The sequence below is a fragment of the Rhinolophus hipposideros genome (genome assembly GCF_964194185.1).
Source record: "Rhinolophus hipposideros genome assembly, chromosome: X".
Classification (NCBI taxonomy): domain Eukaryota; kingdom Metazoa; phylum Chordata; class Mammalia; order Chiroptera; family Rhinolophidae; genus Rhinolophus; species Rhinolophus hipposideros.
In genome coordinates, this window is record NC_138046.1 from 4,875,724 (window position 1) to 4,892,396 (window position 16,673).

At 36.3% G+C, this 16,673-nt stretch overlaps 1 protein-coding gene across 1 annotated transcript in view; it reads left to right on the forward strand.

The window, feature by feature from the left end:
- EDA2R (ectodysplasin A2 receptor) overlaps positions 1 to 16,673 on the forward strand; it is a gene marked incomplete at its 3' end in the record, with an annotated part of 40,761 nt that overhangs the window by 12,898 nt on the left and 11,190 nt on the right. The window contains exons 2-3 of the mRNA XM_081042883.1: positions 1,041 to 1,110; positions 1,979 to 2,075. Coding sequence (XP_080899009.1) covers positions 1,989 to 2,075 — 87 coding nt within the window. The 5' untranslated portion in view covers positions 1,041 to 1,110; positions 1,979 to 1,988. The remainder of the gene's footprint in view (positions 1 to 1,040; positions 1,111 to 1,978; positions 2,076 to 16,673) is intronic.

Consider the following 16,673-nt stretch of genomic DNA (forward strand, 5'->3'; position numbering starts at 1 on the left):
ATTTAATTTGTATGCTTTCGATAAACAGTTTGACAAGAAAGAAGGGGAAAAGCCCTCTATTCATACCCTAGGTCATTATATGGAGATTTGGCAATAAGCCAACCTTGCCCAGACATAGATTTCAAAGCCAGGGTTAGAGGTGTGTGTTAAGATTCATGACATATGACAATTATTGATGGATGGGACTCTGGAAACCACACAAAATAGGGTGTCTCAGACACCCAAAGGCCAGAAGCAGCTGCTATGGAGATTTCAGATGCCTATGTCAGGAGCTTCTCTCCAGGGCATGGCTGCTCTTTGGCTCCTGCCAATGTTTTTCTGTTTTTGTGGGCAAGAACAGAATACAGGAGAGTTGTTCAGACCAGTATGCTGGCCCTGTGCCCATGACACTTAATTCTCTTGTCATGAGGGTTATGAGACCACTGCTGGTTTTTTGTCCTTAACGAGGAGGGTAGTTAGGGAAGGGAGCATACATACTGAGGCTGACACTATAGGCCAGTAATCTAAACAACACAGGAGGAGGCATCTTCAGCTTGTGCAGAATGGATTGTGTAGTCCACTGAATCAAGCAGTGGGAAAGAATGTCCCAGTTGATGGTGGGAAAAGGTGCATTCAAACAAGCATGCCAACCAGGGTGACTTACTCCATTGCCATTGGGGAGTTTTGAGGGGAAGGGCGATGGCCTCTTAATGTCCACATGTAAACTATCCTTTTTTTTCTGACTGGAAGTCCACTCTTAGAACTTTCAGTACTTTGAGAAGCCAACTAAGGTTCATCTTGGTATACGGTTAAGGAGTGAGCAAAATAATCTCGCCGCACCTTTCTCTTTGAGCAGTACAAATACCGTGTATCAGTTACTTGAGTCTCCCTCATTAAAATTCATCTTTGTGGAGAATTATCTCTCTGCATACTTAACTCTGCTTTATTTTGCATAGTTTTTCAAAGACTTCAGAGTAGTCTGATGGATCTTACTTGGCTCATTTAATTCTCCCAAGAGGTATATAAGGTGGATGAGGAACATACTGTCCCCTTTTTTTCAGATTAAGTAACTGAGGCCAGAAAAGATTAAGTGACTCATCCAAGGTCATAGATTGAAAGAAGAAGAGCCAGGTAAGTTGACCAGCCATCTCATGTTGCCGGATACTTTCCCAGTTTTAGCACTGGAAGTCCCATGTCCTAGGGAAGCCTATTATTACTCAGCAAACCTGGACGATTGGTTACGCTATAGCCAGGATTGGAACTCATATCTCAGACCAATGCTAGTGCTCCTGCCCTATGCTGTCTGTATTCCAAGAGCTGTTATCTGAGTAGTGTTTCCTTGCCTCTATTACACCTTAGTGTACCAGGACATTTATTCATACTCCCCTTCCACTCTGCATAGGACAGAAGAGCAGTTAGTGATCCTTAAAGGTACTTAAGACAGTTTTGGCAAAAGAGAACCATGCTTCAGCTTTCTCAGCCACAAAAGAAAGATGATAATCCCTATATTGCTTTCCTCACATGAATGTTGTGTAGAACAAATAATACTGGATGTGAAAATGCTTTCTAAACTGTTAATAGCTGGCCATATGTGAGAAATTGTCGTTATTCTCTACTCCCCTAAGCAGAAGGCAGCTTCTTCTCGTATTGTCTTTCCAGTTCACCAAGTGGTATAGCCACTGACTGTGTGAACTTTGGCGAATTCCTTGGCCTCTGTGCCTCAGTTTCCTCATATACAAACTGGGGATAATAATAATCCCAGCTATCAATGTTTTAAGGATTTAATTAATGATTACGTGTAAAACATTTTAAAAAGTTCCTGGCACATGGTCAGGACTATATAATCATTAACTATTCTAGGTTGATTTTCTCAACCCCTCTAACTCAGAGCCAGAGACTAGATTGAGGACAAGGCACATACACCAAGTGACATGGAAGTTACTACTTACCTTGAAATTTCTTTTCACTAGCTCCAGTTTTTTGTATTCTGTACCCACAGCCCTTCCTTCATGGATTGCAAAGAAAATGAGTACTGGGATCAATGGGGACGGTGTGTCACCTGCCAACTGTGTGGGCCTGGACAAGAACTCTCCAAGGTAAGTTTCCCTGGTCAGGAGAGTTTTTTTCTGTTACATCTTAGGAACCATCCTGGCAATTGGGAGGGTCCAAGATTAGCAGCATCAGCTCCACTTGTGGCTGATCCAGTTCTGCAGGCAAAACACGGAATCCAAAGATTGTGACAATAGCAGTCACAACACCAGCAAGAAGTCAGCCTGGCAAGATCAGGATTAGAGGAGGGTTCCATGAGATAATGGGGTATCTCAAGAGAAGATGTGGAGTGCAGAGGCCTAAGAAGACTATTTGGCATTAGAGAAATCTGTCAAATAAAGCAGGGCCCACCCACTTGGGGTTCAGGAACCAGATATCAGGTGTTGGGAATGGGAAAGAGAAGAACTAAGAAGGCTTAGGTGTAGCCTCTGTCCTAGAGGGACTGGGCCATTGAGGAAGTGTTTAAGGGAGAATTACAGGATGGGGAACTGTGGAAGGTCTTGAATCTCAATTAGTGGTAAGGGTCAGAACAACATGACTGGCAAGGCAGGCACTTTATGCTTAGCCCTGGCTTGCAAAGATGGAGGTCGCTGTTGGTCCCAGAATCTGGGGATGGTGTTAAATTTTGGCTGTGGTTGGGGCCAAATAATCTGGGGACAGACAGCCAACAGATGTTTTCTGCACATCTTATTTTCTATACTCATTCATTAATTCAGCCATCATTATTGAACACCTTCAAACTGGCAGGCATGGTTGCAGCCACAGTGCATATGGCAAAACAGACTAAAACCTTTGCCTTCATTGATCTTACCCTTTAGGGAAACAAACACTGAATGAGATATATACATAGATAAATGAAGGACTTAGATATGGAGGTATGATGAAAATTAAATTAGTGATCTGATAACAGAGTAACTGGGTGGCAACGTTAGATATGGTAGCCGGAGAGGGCCTCTCTAAGGAGGTGCCTTCCGGGGAAAGGATACAACTCATGCAGAGTTCCAAGGTGAGAATGAACTAAGCATGTTCGAGGAAGAGGAAGAAGGTTAGTGCAGCCAATGTGTGGTGAGCGAGAGGGAAGATAGTACACAGTGAGATCACAGAGGGAGGTGTGGGCCAAACCATGTACAGTCTTGAAGTCTATGAAGAGAATTTTTAATTTTTTTCTAAGTCCACCAGGAACCGTTTAGAAGGTTTGGGGCAGAAGAGTGACCTAATCCTCTGGCTGAAAGAAAATATAGCAATTATTTAGCCTACCTTCTTCCCACCTCCCTATTTCATAGATGAAGAGACTGAGACTCAGAGATCTCAATAGATACAAGCACTAGCTCTAATTTGAACTCTTTACACATAACATTCTGTACCACAGTGGGGTACCCACGAGGCTGATAAGGGATCCCAGGACCAAGGAAAGATCTCAGATGTTAGGTCATGCTGGACATTAGGGTGGACCTGAGGAAAAAGCTGCTTGCCTTGACAATATCTGTTTTAAATATCACATTGATCTTTGTGATGAAAAGTCTCACCACTCCCATAAAAAACAATCTCTTAGAAATGATCCTGTCATGTACATGGTTGTTACCTGTAAAGCTGTCCATATTTCCAAATCTGAATTTTTCCAAGGGAGAAAATAGGTCTATCTGTCAAACTGCTGTTACCAAACTCTCAAAAAGTAGCTCATGAGGAAATGTACATTTGTCTAAGCACCTCTGTGATTGCCATTTATTTCAGCATCACTAAAAAGCTCCAAGAAAATTGCAATACCATGTTCCTTGAAAAGCTTTATATATAAACAGCTTATACTTGTCTCGCGCTCTGTACCTCATAAAGAGCTTTCATGTGCATTATCTCGTTTGACTCTCAGTCCCACCAAGAAGGTATTATCAGTCCCATAGGTTTTAGATGAGGAAACTAAGACTCAAAGAAGATTTGTGACTTGCTCAAAGTCTCAGTGGTTCAGTAAAAGTAAATATGAGCCAGATACACACAAAGTTGAGTTCCAGCTTTGCTGTGGGCAAATTAGTTCATCACTGACTCAATTGGGATGTACTAAGTTAAAAGTAACATAAAACTTAACAGCTTGAACCATAAACACATGCATTTATGTAATGAAAGCTGGAGGGAGGGAGCCTTGTGGTTGATTGGGCATATCAACAACTTCATGAAGGGTCCAGGCTCTTTTTATCCATTTTCTTGGGCTCCTTGCTGTTTTGTCCTCATGCTAGTGGCCTCTTGGTTGTCACAACTCAAAGCATCACATCTTTACACCATAGTCAAAGTCAGGAATAAGGGGCAGGAATAAAGTATCTTAACTTTATTAGGGAATAAATATTTTCATAAAGCTCCCAGCAAACTTCCCCTTATGTCTTAAGGGTGCTGTAAGTATTTTTACACTGCTAGGAAGGAGGTTAGGGAATCAATACCTGCCAAATGGAAATGGGATTGCAATTAAGACCAATCAAGAATCAGTTGTTGAGGCTGGTCATCTTGCCACCCAGAATGAAATCAATGTTCTGTTAGTAAGAGAAAAAAATTGGCAATGACTTTTGGATAAGCAGATAAGAGCATCTGACACAGCCTTGTTTTTATACTTACTTTTACTTAGTTTAAAACTACACTCATAACTGGTATTATAAAAGCTATGTACGATGTCAGAGGCGTAGTAGACTTGCAGAGGTTATCACTTTATGAGGGGTGAAAATGTCTAATCATTATGTTGTTTTGTACACCTGAAACCAATAAAAAAGTTTAAATAAATAAATATCCAGCAGGAAAAAAATAAAGTATACTCATGAATTGTAAACATCACTGCAAATAATTCTTTACAGAAAATCAACATTATTTCCTCAGGACATATTTCTAGAAGTATAATTACCAAGCTAAATTATGTATACAGTTTTAAGATTCTTGAAATATATTATCAGATAATACTTCTGATTTTTACTACTTTCTATTATAATTACATTTATTTTCAATAGTGCATGGAATTCTTATATCCCAAAAGCCTAACCACACATGAATAAATGCATGTTTTTGTCATCCATTAATTTTATGCCTCCCTCGGTAACATTTAATTACTAATTTATGAGAACTTTATGAAAAATGTTTCACTCTTTAATAGGGAAAAATCCCAATATTTTTGTGTTTGTCTATTTGCATTTCCAATTTTGTGAACTGTTTCTCATTGCTTGTTTTTCTGTTTTATTCATTGTTTATTGTTCCTTCTTCACTCATGTAAGGGTAGAGAGACATAGCAGAATCCAGAGTATTTTTAGAATATTTTATATAATATACAAGATTTTTTTTAATCAGAAATGGTTTTGAATTTTATTTTATCGTCTTTTGACTATTTCATACATTTTCCTTTTGACATATTAATTTGATGACATCTATTAATACATTTCACAAATTAATATATCTTACAATACCAGGATAAACCATTTTTGATTGTAGTTTTGAGTTAAATACCCTCTATGTTTTATAAATTAATATTTTGTTTATAATAAATAAATACTATTGTAGCACTATCAGCATCAAACTTTGTATCATAATTGTACTAGCCTGGTAAAATTGATTAAGAAGATCAAGGGGTTGCCACTTTATGAGGGGTATAAAAGTCTAACTATTACATTGTTTTGTACACCTGAAACTAATTTTTTAAAAATCAGTGTTTTTCTGGGTATAAAACCAGTTGCTAGCAAAAGAATTTTTAGGTCTTTGATTTTTTTTTTAATTTTTTTTTAATCTCTTATAATTTTATTGTTTGCCAAAGATTTTCACTTTATCTTATTTTACTGTTGTGTAAAAATACCCAAGAGGCTGAAGTGTGCCTTTTTTTAATTAATTAATTTATTGGGGTGACAATTATTAGTAAATTTACATAGATTTCAGGTGTACAATTCTGTATTATATCATCTATAAATCCCATTGTGTGTTCACCACTCAGAGTCAGTTCTCCTTCCATCACCATATATTTGATCCCCCTTACCCTTTTTTAGAAGAATTTATTTTGCCTCCAAATTAGGAAAGGGGATTCTCAATTTAGTTTTTCTGTGTTTTTTCTTTTTTTAATTAAAGGTTATTTAGGTGACAATGGTTAGTAAAGTTACATAGGTTTTAGGTGTACAATTCTGTACTACATCATCTATAAATCCCATTGTGTGCTCACCACCCAGAGTCAGTCCTCCTTCCATCACCATATATTTGATCCCCCGTACCCTCATCTCCCACCCCCACCCCCGTACCCTCTGGTAACCACTAAACTATTGTCTGTGTCTATGAGTTTTTGTTTCTTTCTTTGTTTGTCTTGTTCTTTTGTTGCTTTTAGTTTTATATCCCGCATATCAGTGAAATCATATGGTTCTTGACTTTTTCTGTCTGACTTATTTTGTTTAGCATAATAATCTCAAGATCCATCCATGTTGTTGCAGATGGCACTATTTCATCTTTTCTTATGGCAGAATAGTATTCCATTGTGTACCACAACTTCTTTATACCACAACTTCTTTATCCAATTATCAAAGGACACTTCGGTTGTTTTCATGTCTTGGCCACCATAAATAAACCTGCAATGAACATCGGGGAACATATATCTTTTTTTTTTTATTAATTTTATTGGGGTGACAATTGTTAGTAAATTTACATAGATTTCAGGTGTACAATTCTGTATTACATCGTCTATAAATCCCATTGTGTGTTCACCACCCAGAGTCAGTTCTCCTTCCATCACCATATATTTGATCCCCTTTACCCTCATCACCCACCCCCCACCCCCTTACCCTCTGGTAACCACTAAATTATTGTCTGTGTCTATGAGTTTTTGTTTCTCATTTGTTTGTCTTGTTCTTTTTGGTTTATATACCACATATCCACATATACCACATAGGGTTCTCTGCTTTTTCTGTCTGACTTGTTTCACTTAGCATTATTCTCTCGAGATCCATCCATGTTGTCACAAAGGGGAACATATATCTTTATGGATAAATATTTTCAGATTTTTGGGGTCGATACCCAGGAGAGTGATTGCTGGGTCATATGGTAATTCTATTCTCAATTTTTTGAAGAACCTCCATATTGCCTTCCACAGTGGCTGCACCAGTCTGCATTCCCACAACAGTGTATGAGGGTTCCTTTTTCTCCACAGCCTCTCCAACACTTGTTACTATTTGTCTTGTTGATGATAGCCATTCTGACTGGGGGGAGGTGATATCTCATTGTGGTTTTTATTTGCATTGCTCTGATGCTTAGTGATGTTGAGCATTTTTTTCTGTATGTCCTCTTTGGAAAAATGTCTATTCAGGTGCTCTTCCCATTTTTTAATTGGATTGTCTGTTTGTTGTTGTTGAGTTTTTCATGATAATTTGTTCCTTTTTAATTTGTTAAGAAATGATTCATCCATTTATTCAAAAAATAATTATTGAGGACAATTTGGGAGTGTTTATTTTTATCCAATATGCAAAACTCTGCCTTTGCTACTTAGACCATGTATATTTAAGGTTATTATTGATATGTTAGAGCTTATGTCTGCTATTTTATTATTATTGTTGTTTGTTTTCCATTTCTTGTTCCTCTATCTTTTCTTGCCTTCCTGAAGGTTACTTGAACATTTTTTTAGGGTTCCATCTTGACTTATTTGTAGTGGTTTTGTATAGTTTTCTTAGAGGTCATTCTGCATATTACAATACACACAGAAATGTGCCTTCACACTTCACTGATAGCAACATTTTACCATTTTGAGAACATTACTTTCATTAATGTTCCTTTACTTTGTCCACTTTTAAATACTATTCTCTTGATTATCAGATAGTGTTGCGATTTTTCTTTTAATCATTAAACATGATTTATAAAACTCATGAGGACAGTTTATTAAATATAGCCCATAATTTTTGCTATCCCAGTGTCTTTTATTCCTTCTTGGTGTTCCAAAATTCTTTCATCCTTTTATCATTTCTTTTCTGTTTGTAATGTTCTTTCTGTTTGAAAATCTCTCTTTAGCCATTGCTAAAGGATAGAATATCTATTACGAAAAAAAATTCTTTAGTTTTCCTTTGCCTTAGAATGTCTTTATTTCCTCTTCATCTCTGAAGGATAATTTCACCGGATATAGAATTTGCACTTGTGACAATTCTTTTTTTATCAATATTTCAAAAATGTTGGCCACTTCCTTCTGATTTCTATTCCTTCAGATAGAAACCCTCTGTCATTTTAATTGGTGTTATCTTTAGGTAATGTCATTTCTTTCTGGCTATTTCCAATAATTTTTTCATTGCCTTTGGTTTTTTAGAAGTTTCATTATAATGTATATTGGTTTACATTTCTTTGAATTTATTCTACTTGGGATTTGCTCATCCTCTTGCGTCTGTAGGCCTTTGGCAAACTGTGAAATTTTCAGCCTTTATTTCTTTGAAAAATTTTTCAGAGATATATTCTTTTCTTTTTCTTTTAGTGAAACTCTGACGATTTGATCTTTTATTATTATCCCACAGCTCCATATGGCTTTATTCATTTTATTTTCAATCTGTTTTCTCCCTATTGTTCAGACTGCATAAATTCTATTGTTCTGTCCTCAAGTTCACTGATTCTATCATCTGTCATCTCCTCTCTACTATTGAGCCCTTTGAGTGAATTTTTTTATTTGTTTTATTTTTGTAATTTCGATCTGAAATTGTATATTCTTATAACTTCTATTTCTTTGCTGAGATTTTCTAATTTATCTTGTTTCAAGATAAGTTGTAATTGGTTTTTGAAACATTTTATGATGGCTGCTTTAAAATACTTGTCACATGATTTAAACATATTATTCATCTAAGTGTTGCTGTCAGTTGATTGCCTTTTCTCATTCATGTTGTTATTTTCTTGATTCTTGTTATGACAGGAGATTTTTATTTTTATATCTTAGACATTTTGTCAATTATTTTAGGTGATTCAGGATTCTATTTAAATCTTTTATTTTAGCAGGCAGTCACCTGTTTAGGTTTAGTACACAGGTCCTGGCCCACTATGTTAAGTGTGGTCCTAATGACAATTTTCAGGACCTTTGTAGTATGATTTGGATCTGTGTGGTTTATCTGGTGCTGCCATGGCTCTCACTCCTGTGTGCTGGTGCTGCCTGAGGGGTGAAAGGAGTTGTCCTGGGCCAGGTCACTGGTGCATCTAAATTGAATTGGAAGGAAGTCTCTGAGTTGTGGAGAGGAAGAGTACTTCCCAGCCCAGACTGCTTGTTGTGGTAGGATGCTCCTTGCCAGTGCACCATAGTCACCTGTCTCTCAGTGGGGGATTAGAGTCTCAAACTCAAAGGACAAAGAAGCATCTTGGGCTGGGCATTTGTTGATCTTCCTTGCTGGTACTCCCTACAACCTGGTGTCTCTGGTTGTGGATGCGGAGTCTCAGGGCCTCAGGGAAGAGGCTTCCCAGGCTGGGTCACTTGCTGTGACACAACCATTTGTACCTCAGTTTGCTTAATGTGAAACATAGATGATAATGCATAACTTATAGAATTTTACAGAGAATAAATAAGAATGTAAGTTCATGAGGGCAGGAATTTTGGTCTGATTGACTCAATTATTTAGTCACAACATCCAGAATAGTTGCTCAATAAATATTTTCTGAAATAATGAACTAATGAATAAAATAAAGAGAAGTGCCTGATACATGGTTGATTCTCAAAAATGTAAGCAGTTAGTTCCCATTGTTCTCTTCCCCAGCAAGTGAACAAGTGAGGAGTCAGGCTCAGGTCCTGTCTTCTAATTCCAATACTCTTGATAATTTAAAAACAAATTGCCTCCCATGAGAACAATGCCTAATGTTCATTAAGGACTTACTATGTGCCAGGCATGATGACAGCATGTTACACACACACACACACACACACACACACACACACACACACACACACACAGAGAGAGAGAGAGAGATTCTCTCATTGTATATTATTTTGTTTCATTTAATTTTTTGTGGATGGCTTTATTTCAATTTGGTATTGTTTTATAATTATGTGAAATACTTACATTCTTCCAAAGTCAAATTTATAAAACAAAGCATATTCAAAACTTCTAACTTGTATCCTCGTAGCATCCAACCTATTCCTTCCTTCCCCTTGTAGGTAACTCCTCTCCTGACCATGTTTTAAATGCTTAGTTTTATGGTATATCGTTCTTTTGTTTCTTTTTGTAATATAAGCAGGTATATGTAAGTGTATGTGTATATATACTTGAACCAAGATTACCCCTACTTTTAAGATAAATGATAGCATGCTCTTCTCTACTTTAATTTTTTCACTTAATAATATGTCCAGGAGATCATTCCATTGCATTATGTATAGATAGCCCTCATATCTTTTTACATCTGCAAAATACTCCATCATGTATCTCCCACAGTTTATTCAACCAGTCTCCTCTTGATGGACAATTTTGCTATTACAAATAGTGCTGCAGTGAGTAACCTCATGTGCTGCGGCCCGCGCAGCCAGGAGGGCTCGCCCTGAGGGCAAAGGGCAAGGAGATTGAGAAAAGACACGGAGACAGCAAGGCTACGATTGGGAGGTCCACCGTCCACAGATGGCACAGCAGTGGAGCAGTCTTTATCTCACACACAGTTTATATACAGTCTTAGAGCAGTTGTCTGTACAAACAAGTATTAGTAGAATAAGCAGGTATCAGTAGAACATTTTGTTTTGTGTATTGGCAAGTTTGTATGTCTGTGGCTGCATTAGTGTCATCTTGTACTTTCTGGGAAAGTACAAGCTTTGAGGCAAAGCTTCCCATGGGAATGACCTTCAAGGCTGCAAGGCCCTGCTCCTTACACTCATGCATATGTACCTTTTTGTATTTTTGTCGTTGTAATGTGGGATAGATTTCTAAAGGTATGATTGCTGGGTTAAACAGTGACTGCCTATGTAATTTTTTTAGATATTGCCAAATTTCCCTGTACAGTGTCTGTACTGTTTTATATCACCTACAACGATCTACCTGTTCCCTACAGTCTTACCGACAGAGCATGCTGTCAAACTTTTGGATTTTTGCCAATCTAATAGGTTAAAAGTGATACTTCAATATAGTTTTATATTTCATTTCCCTCATTATGAGTGAGATTATCTTTCATCTGGTTAAGAACCATTAATGTTTCTTTTTCTATGAAGTCTGCGTAAAGTGTTCTATACTGTTGCATTTAAAAAAAATACCAGTTCTATATATTAGGAATATTAATCTTTATTCTGTGATGTAAGATGCATCATATTTACCCCAGTTTGTCATTAATCCTTTGATTTTGCTTATGAATCTTTTACCCTGTAAAACTTTTAAAACATTGTTTAAGGAAGTAAATTAAATTAATCTATCTTTCCCTTATTGTTTTTGGAGTTTTGAGTATAGTTAAGAAAGATTTCTCTACACCCAGAATAAAAAGGAATTCACTTATGCATTTTTTCAGTAGGTTTTCATTATTTATATTTAAAATCTTCTATCCATTTAGAATTTATTATGGTGCATAGTGTGAGAAATGGACCATATTTTATTGTTTTTTACATGGCTATCCAGTTATCCAGCGTGACCCATTGAAAAGGCCAGCTTTTCCCCATTGATTTGAGATGTTCCTTCATTCATTTGGTCACTTCATTTAATCTTAACAGACCTTTGATGTATGTAGCATTATCTCTGATCTGATTGACAAGAAAATTCAAGCCCACTTAGTTTCCTGAGGTCACATGGCTTGTCACAGTGGTAGAGATGGACATTAAAGCTACGTTGCCTTGACCCTGGAAACAGGGATTTGTATCACTACAGTGTATTTTCTATCACTTTGATCTTTAGTCCACCCTGTAAAACGGATATGGCATCTGTCACCATTCCAGTGCTGCATATAAAGTACCAGAGACTCCAAAAATCCAGTGCTGTACCCCCAAAACCCAGATTCTGAGTAGAATGGCCAGCACTCATGTCAGGTATGCCCTACCACCACCACCACCAATGAGGCTTTTCAGATCTCTGGTATGCAGCAGAGAGTTGGGTTTTGGTAGATGAGATCATTCCAAGTGGGGCTGCAAGGCATTTACTAAGGCAAAAATGGGCAAGCAAAGGCATAGAATGGCTGGAGTCTTTAGTAGCTGGCTGATGCTCTCTTTTATTAACCCCTTGGAAAGTGTAGCTTATCTGGTATTGCTTCATTTAGTTCCTCTAACAGATAAATACTAAAAATTTAGTGATTATTAAAAATAAAGGTTTATTACTCACTCTAGTAAACTCCAATCAGTGGTGGGGAGTGGGAAGATTCTTCTCTGTCCTTTAAGGACCAGACTTATGGAGGGTCTGTCATTTTCCTAACAGTTTTATTGAAATATAGCTAACATATCATATACTTAACCTATTTAAAGTACATAATTCAATGGGTTTTGGTACACTGAATTATTAATTTCAAAAACTGTAGTAAAATATAAAACATAAAATTTTGCTATTTTAACCATTTTTAACATGCAATTCAGTGGCACCGATCACATTTACAATGTGAAACCATCACCTCTATATAATCCTAAGGCCTTTTCATCACCCCAAACAGAAACTCTGTATCCATAAAGCAATATCTCCCTCAATCACTCTTGCCACAGCCTCTGGTAATCTCAATTATACTTTCTGTCTATGAGTTTGATTAGCCTATATATTTCATATAAGTGGAATCATGCAATATTTTTCCATTTGTGTCTGGTTTATTGCACTTAGCATAATGTTTTCAATGTTCATTTCTATTGTAGCATGTATCAGAACTTCATTCCTTTTTATGGTTGAACAATACTCCATTGAATGTACATACTGTGTCCATTCATCTATTGATGGACACTTGGATTGTTTCCACCTTTTGAGGGTTGTGAGTAATGAACATTGGTGTACAAGTATCTGTTTGAATCCCTGCTTCAATTCTTTCAGGTATATAACTAGGAGTGGAATAGTTGGGTTATATGGTAGTTCTATGTTTAGCTATTTAAGGAATGGCCAGACTGTATTATTCAATATCTTATACCATTTTATATTTCTAGCAATAATGCTCAAGGATACCAAGTCCTAAACATCCTCACCAACATTTATTTTTTATTTTTTTTATTTTTAAAAGCCATTTTAGTTTCAGATGTACAACATAGTGATTAGACAGTTATATGAATTATGACGTGATCAACCCGGTAACTCTAGTAGCCATCCGACATTATATAATTATGACAATATTACCTGAAACTAACATAATATGAACTGTAATTGAAAAGAGTAAACATATTTAGAAATTAAAAAATAAAAATAAAAAGCCATTCTATAAGCCATTCTAATAGGTATGAATTGGTATGTCACTGTGGTTTTGATTTGCATTTCCCTAATGAGTAATGATGCTGAGCATCTTTTCATGTGCTTATTGGCCATTTGTATATTTTCTTTGGAGAAGTTTCTATTTGACTCTATTTTTTAATTCGGCTGTTTGTTTTAGATCTTTATATATTTTGGATATTAAACACTTATAAGACATGATTTACAAACATATTCTCCCATTTCGTGGATTTCTTTTTATTCTTTACAAATATATTCTCATATTTTGTAGATTTCTTTTTATTCTTGATTATGTCCTTTTATGCACACAAGTTGTTATTTTTTATCAAGTCCAATGTATCTATTTTTTTCTTTTGTTGCTTGTGCTTTTGGTGCCATCTCTAAAAATCCTTTGCCAAATTCAAGGTCATGAAGATTTACTCCTGTTTTCTTCTAAGAGTTTTATGATTTTAACTCTTAAAATCATTTAGGCCGCTTATTTTTTTTGAATTCATATTTTGCCTGTAGAAATCCAGTTGTCCCAGCACTGTTTGTCAAAGAGACTGTTCTTTTCTCATTAAATGGACTTGGAACCCTTGCCAATGTATGGGTTTACTCCTGGACTCTCAATTCTTTTCCATTGGCCTGTATATCCAATATACTAGTACCAGTATTTTTGATTAATGTAGCTTTATAGTAATTTTTGAAATACAATTTTTTTCCTTCTTTTCAACATTGTTTTGGTGATTTGAGGCCCCTTGTAATTCCCTATGAATTTGGGGATCAGATCAACAGAGATTCTGTTGAATCTATACACAACTTTCAGTAGCATTGACATCTTCGCAATATTATGTCTTCCTAAACATGAACACAGGATGTCTTTTCATTAATTATGTCATATTTAATTCCTTTCAGAAAGATTTTGTACTTTTTAATGTACAATTTTCTCACATCCTTGTTTAAATGTGTTCCTAGGTACTTTATTCATTTCAATGCTATGAAATGTAATTGTGTGTGTGTGTTAGTTATTGTCCAGTTTTATCATAATGTCAATTAGAAAAAGTCTTTTTTATTTAAGTATAGTTGCTATACAATCTTGTACTGGGTGTATTAGTTTCAGGTATACAATATAGTGATTCAACATTTTTATACCTTACTATGGGATCATCCCACTAATTCCAGTAATCATCTGTCACTGTACAAACTTATCACAATTGCTTTTTAAATTTTTTTATTGTTTTTTGCTGTCATATAGAAACACAGCTGATTTCTGTGTGTTGATCTTATACCCTGCAACTTTTATGAATTCATTATGTATGACTTTTCTATGGCTGCTATAACAAAATACCACAGATTGGGTGACTCAAATAACAGAAATTTATTTTCTCACATTTCTTGAAGTTAGAATTCTCAAATCAAAGTCTAGGCAGGTTTAGTGTCTTCTGTTTCTCTCTTGGCTTGCAGGTGTCTGCCTTCTTGCTGTGTGTTCACATGGTCATTTCTCTGTGTCTGTGTCTGGTGTCTCTCTCTCTCTCCCTGTGTGTCTAATCTCTTTTCTAAGGACACCAGGCATATTGCATTAGGCTCACCCTAACTACCCCATTTTAACTTTGTTGTCTCTATAAAGGCCTTGTCTCCAAAATAAAGTCATATTCTGAGATACCAGGAGTTACGACTTCAAAATATGAATTTGGGAGTGGGACACAATTCAGCCTATAACATTTTGTTAGCTCTAGTAGCTTTTGTGTGAGAATTTCTATATGTAGCATCATGTGATCTGCAAATATAGTTTTGTTTCTTCATTTCCAATTTGGATGCATTTTAGTTATTTTCCTTCTCTTCATAATAACTCTGTCTAGGACTTCCTGTAGAATGTTGAATTGCAGTGGTACAGGTGGCCATCTTTTCCTCGTTCCTGATCATAGGGGAAGGTATCAGTCTTTTACCATTAAGTATAATGTTAGATGTGGGTTTTTCATACATGTCTTTTTTTAATGTTGAGGAAGTTCCCTTTTATTCCTAGTTTTCTGAACGTTTTTATATGAAATGATGTTGGATTTTGACAAAAGCCTTTTCTTTGGCAATTGTGATGATCATTTTTTCCCTTTATTCTATTAATGAGCTTTATTACATTGATTGTTTTTCTTAAGTTAAATCACCCTTGCATTTCTGTGATAAATCTCATTTGGTGTATAATCCTTTTACTATTCTGTAGGATTCACTATGCTAACATTTTGTTGAGGATTTTACATGAATATTCGTAAGGGATATTGCTGTGTAATTTCCTTTTCCTGTAATAAAATGAGTTAGGAAGTATTCCCTCTTCTTTAATTTTTTGGAAGATTTTGAGAAAGATTAGTGTTAATTATTTAAATGTTTGGAGGAATTCATCAGTGAAACCACCTGGTCCTGGACTTTTCTTCATTGAGAGGTTTATTATTACTGATTCAATCTCTTTACTTCTTATAGGTCTGTTGATGTTGTCTATTTCTTCTTGAATCACTTTAGGTAATTGGTGGATTTCTAAGAATTTGTAAATTTCATATCTTATTTAATTTGTTGGTGTGTAATTGTTTATAAAATTATTTTATAATCCTTTTGTTTAATTTCTGTGAGGTTGGTAGTAATATCCTCATTTTCATTTCTAATTTTAATTATTTGCATCTTCTTTCAGAGCTTTTTTCTTTGTCAGTATAGCTAAAAGATTGCCTATTTTGTTGATCTTTACAAAGAATAAACTTTTTATTTCATGTATTCTATTGTTTTTATACTCTATTTATCACCATTCTAATCTTTATTATTTCCTTTATTTTGCTTTGGGTTTATTTTGTTTCTCTTTTCCAGTTCCTAAAGGTATAGAGTTAGATTACTGATTTGAGATCTTTTTTCTTTTTCTTTTTTTCCCTTTCTTCCACCTCCCCATCCCCGACTCTGGTTCCAGCCATTGTTTCTCAGTCTAGTTGTGTAGGACGCAGGTCCCTGGCCCATGGAATTTTGAGCCTTGCGCTCCCCCTGGCTAAGGCAGTCCGTCGCCGGTCGCCAGTCAGCTGCTCACAGCAGCTCACAGCAGCTCTCACTGGCTGCCAGCCGCTCACGCTGACCACTGGCCACTCATGGCAGCACACAGCAGCTCACACTAACCTCCGGTTGCTCAGGGCTGCCCAGCCCCAGGGAGAGCAGTTGTTCACAGTCTTAGCTATAGAGGGCGCAGCTCACTGGCCCACGCGGGAATCGAACCAGAGACTGGCACTAGGAGCACGGCGCTCCAACCACCTGAGCCACAGGGCTGGCCCTTTTCTCTTTTTTAATATAGGTTTTTACAACTATAATTGCCCTCTGAATACTATTGCCTTTTCTGTATTCCAT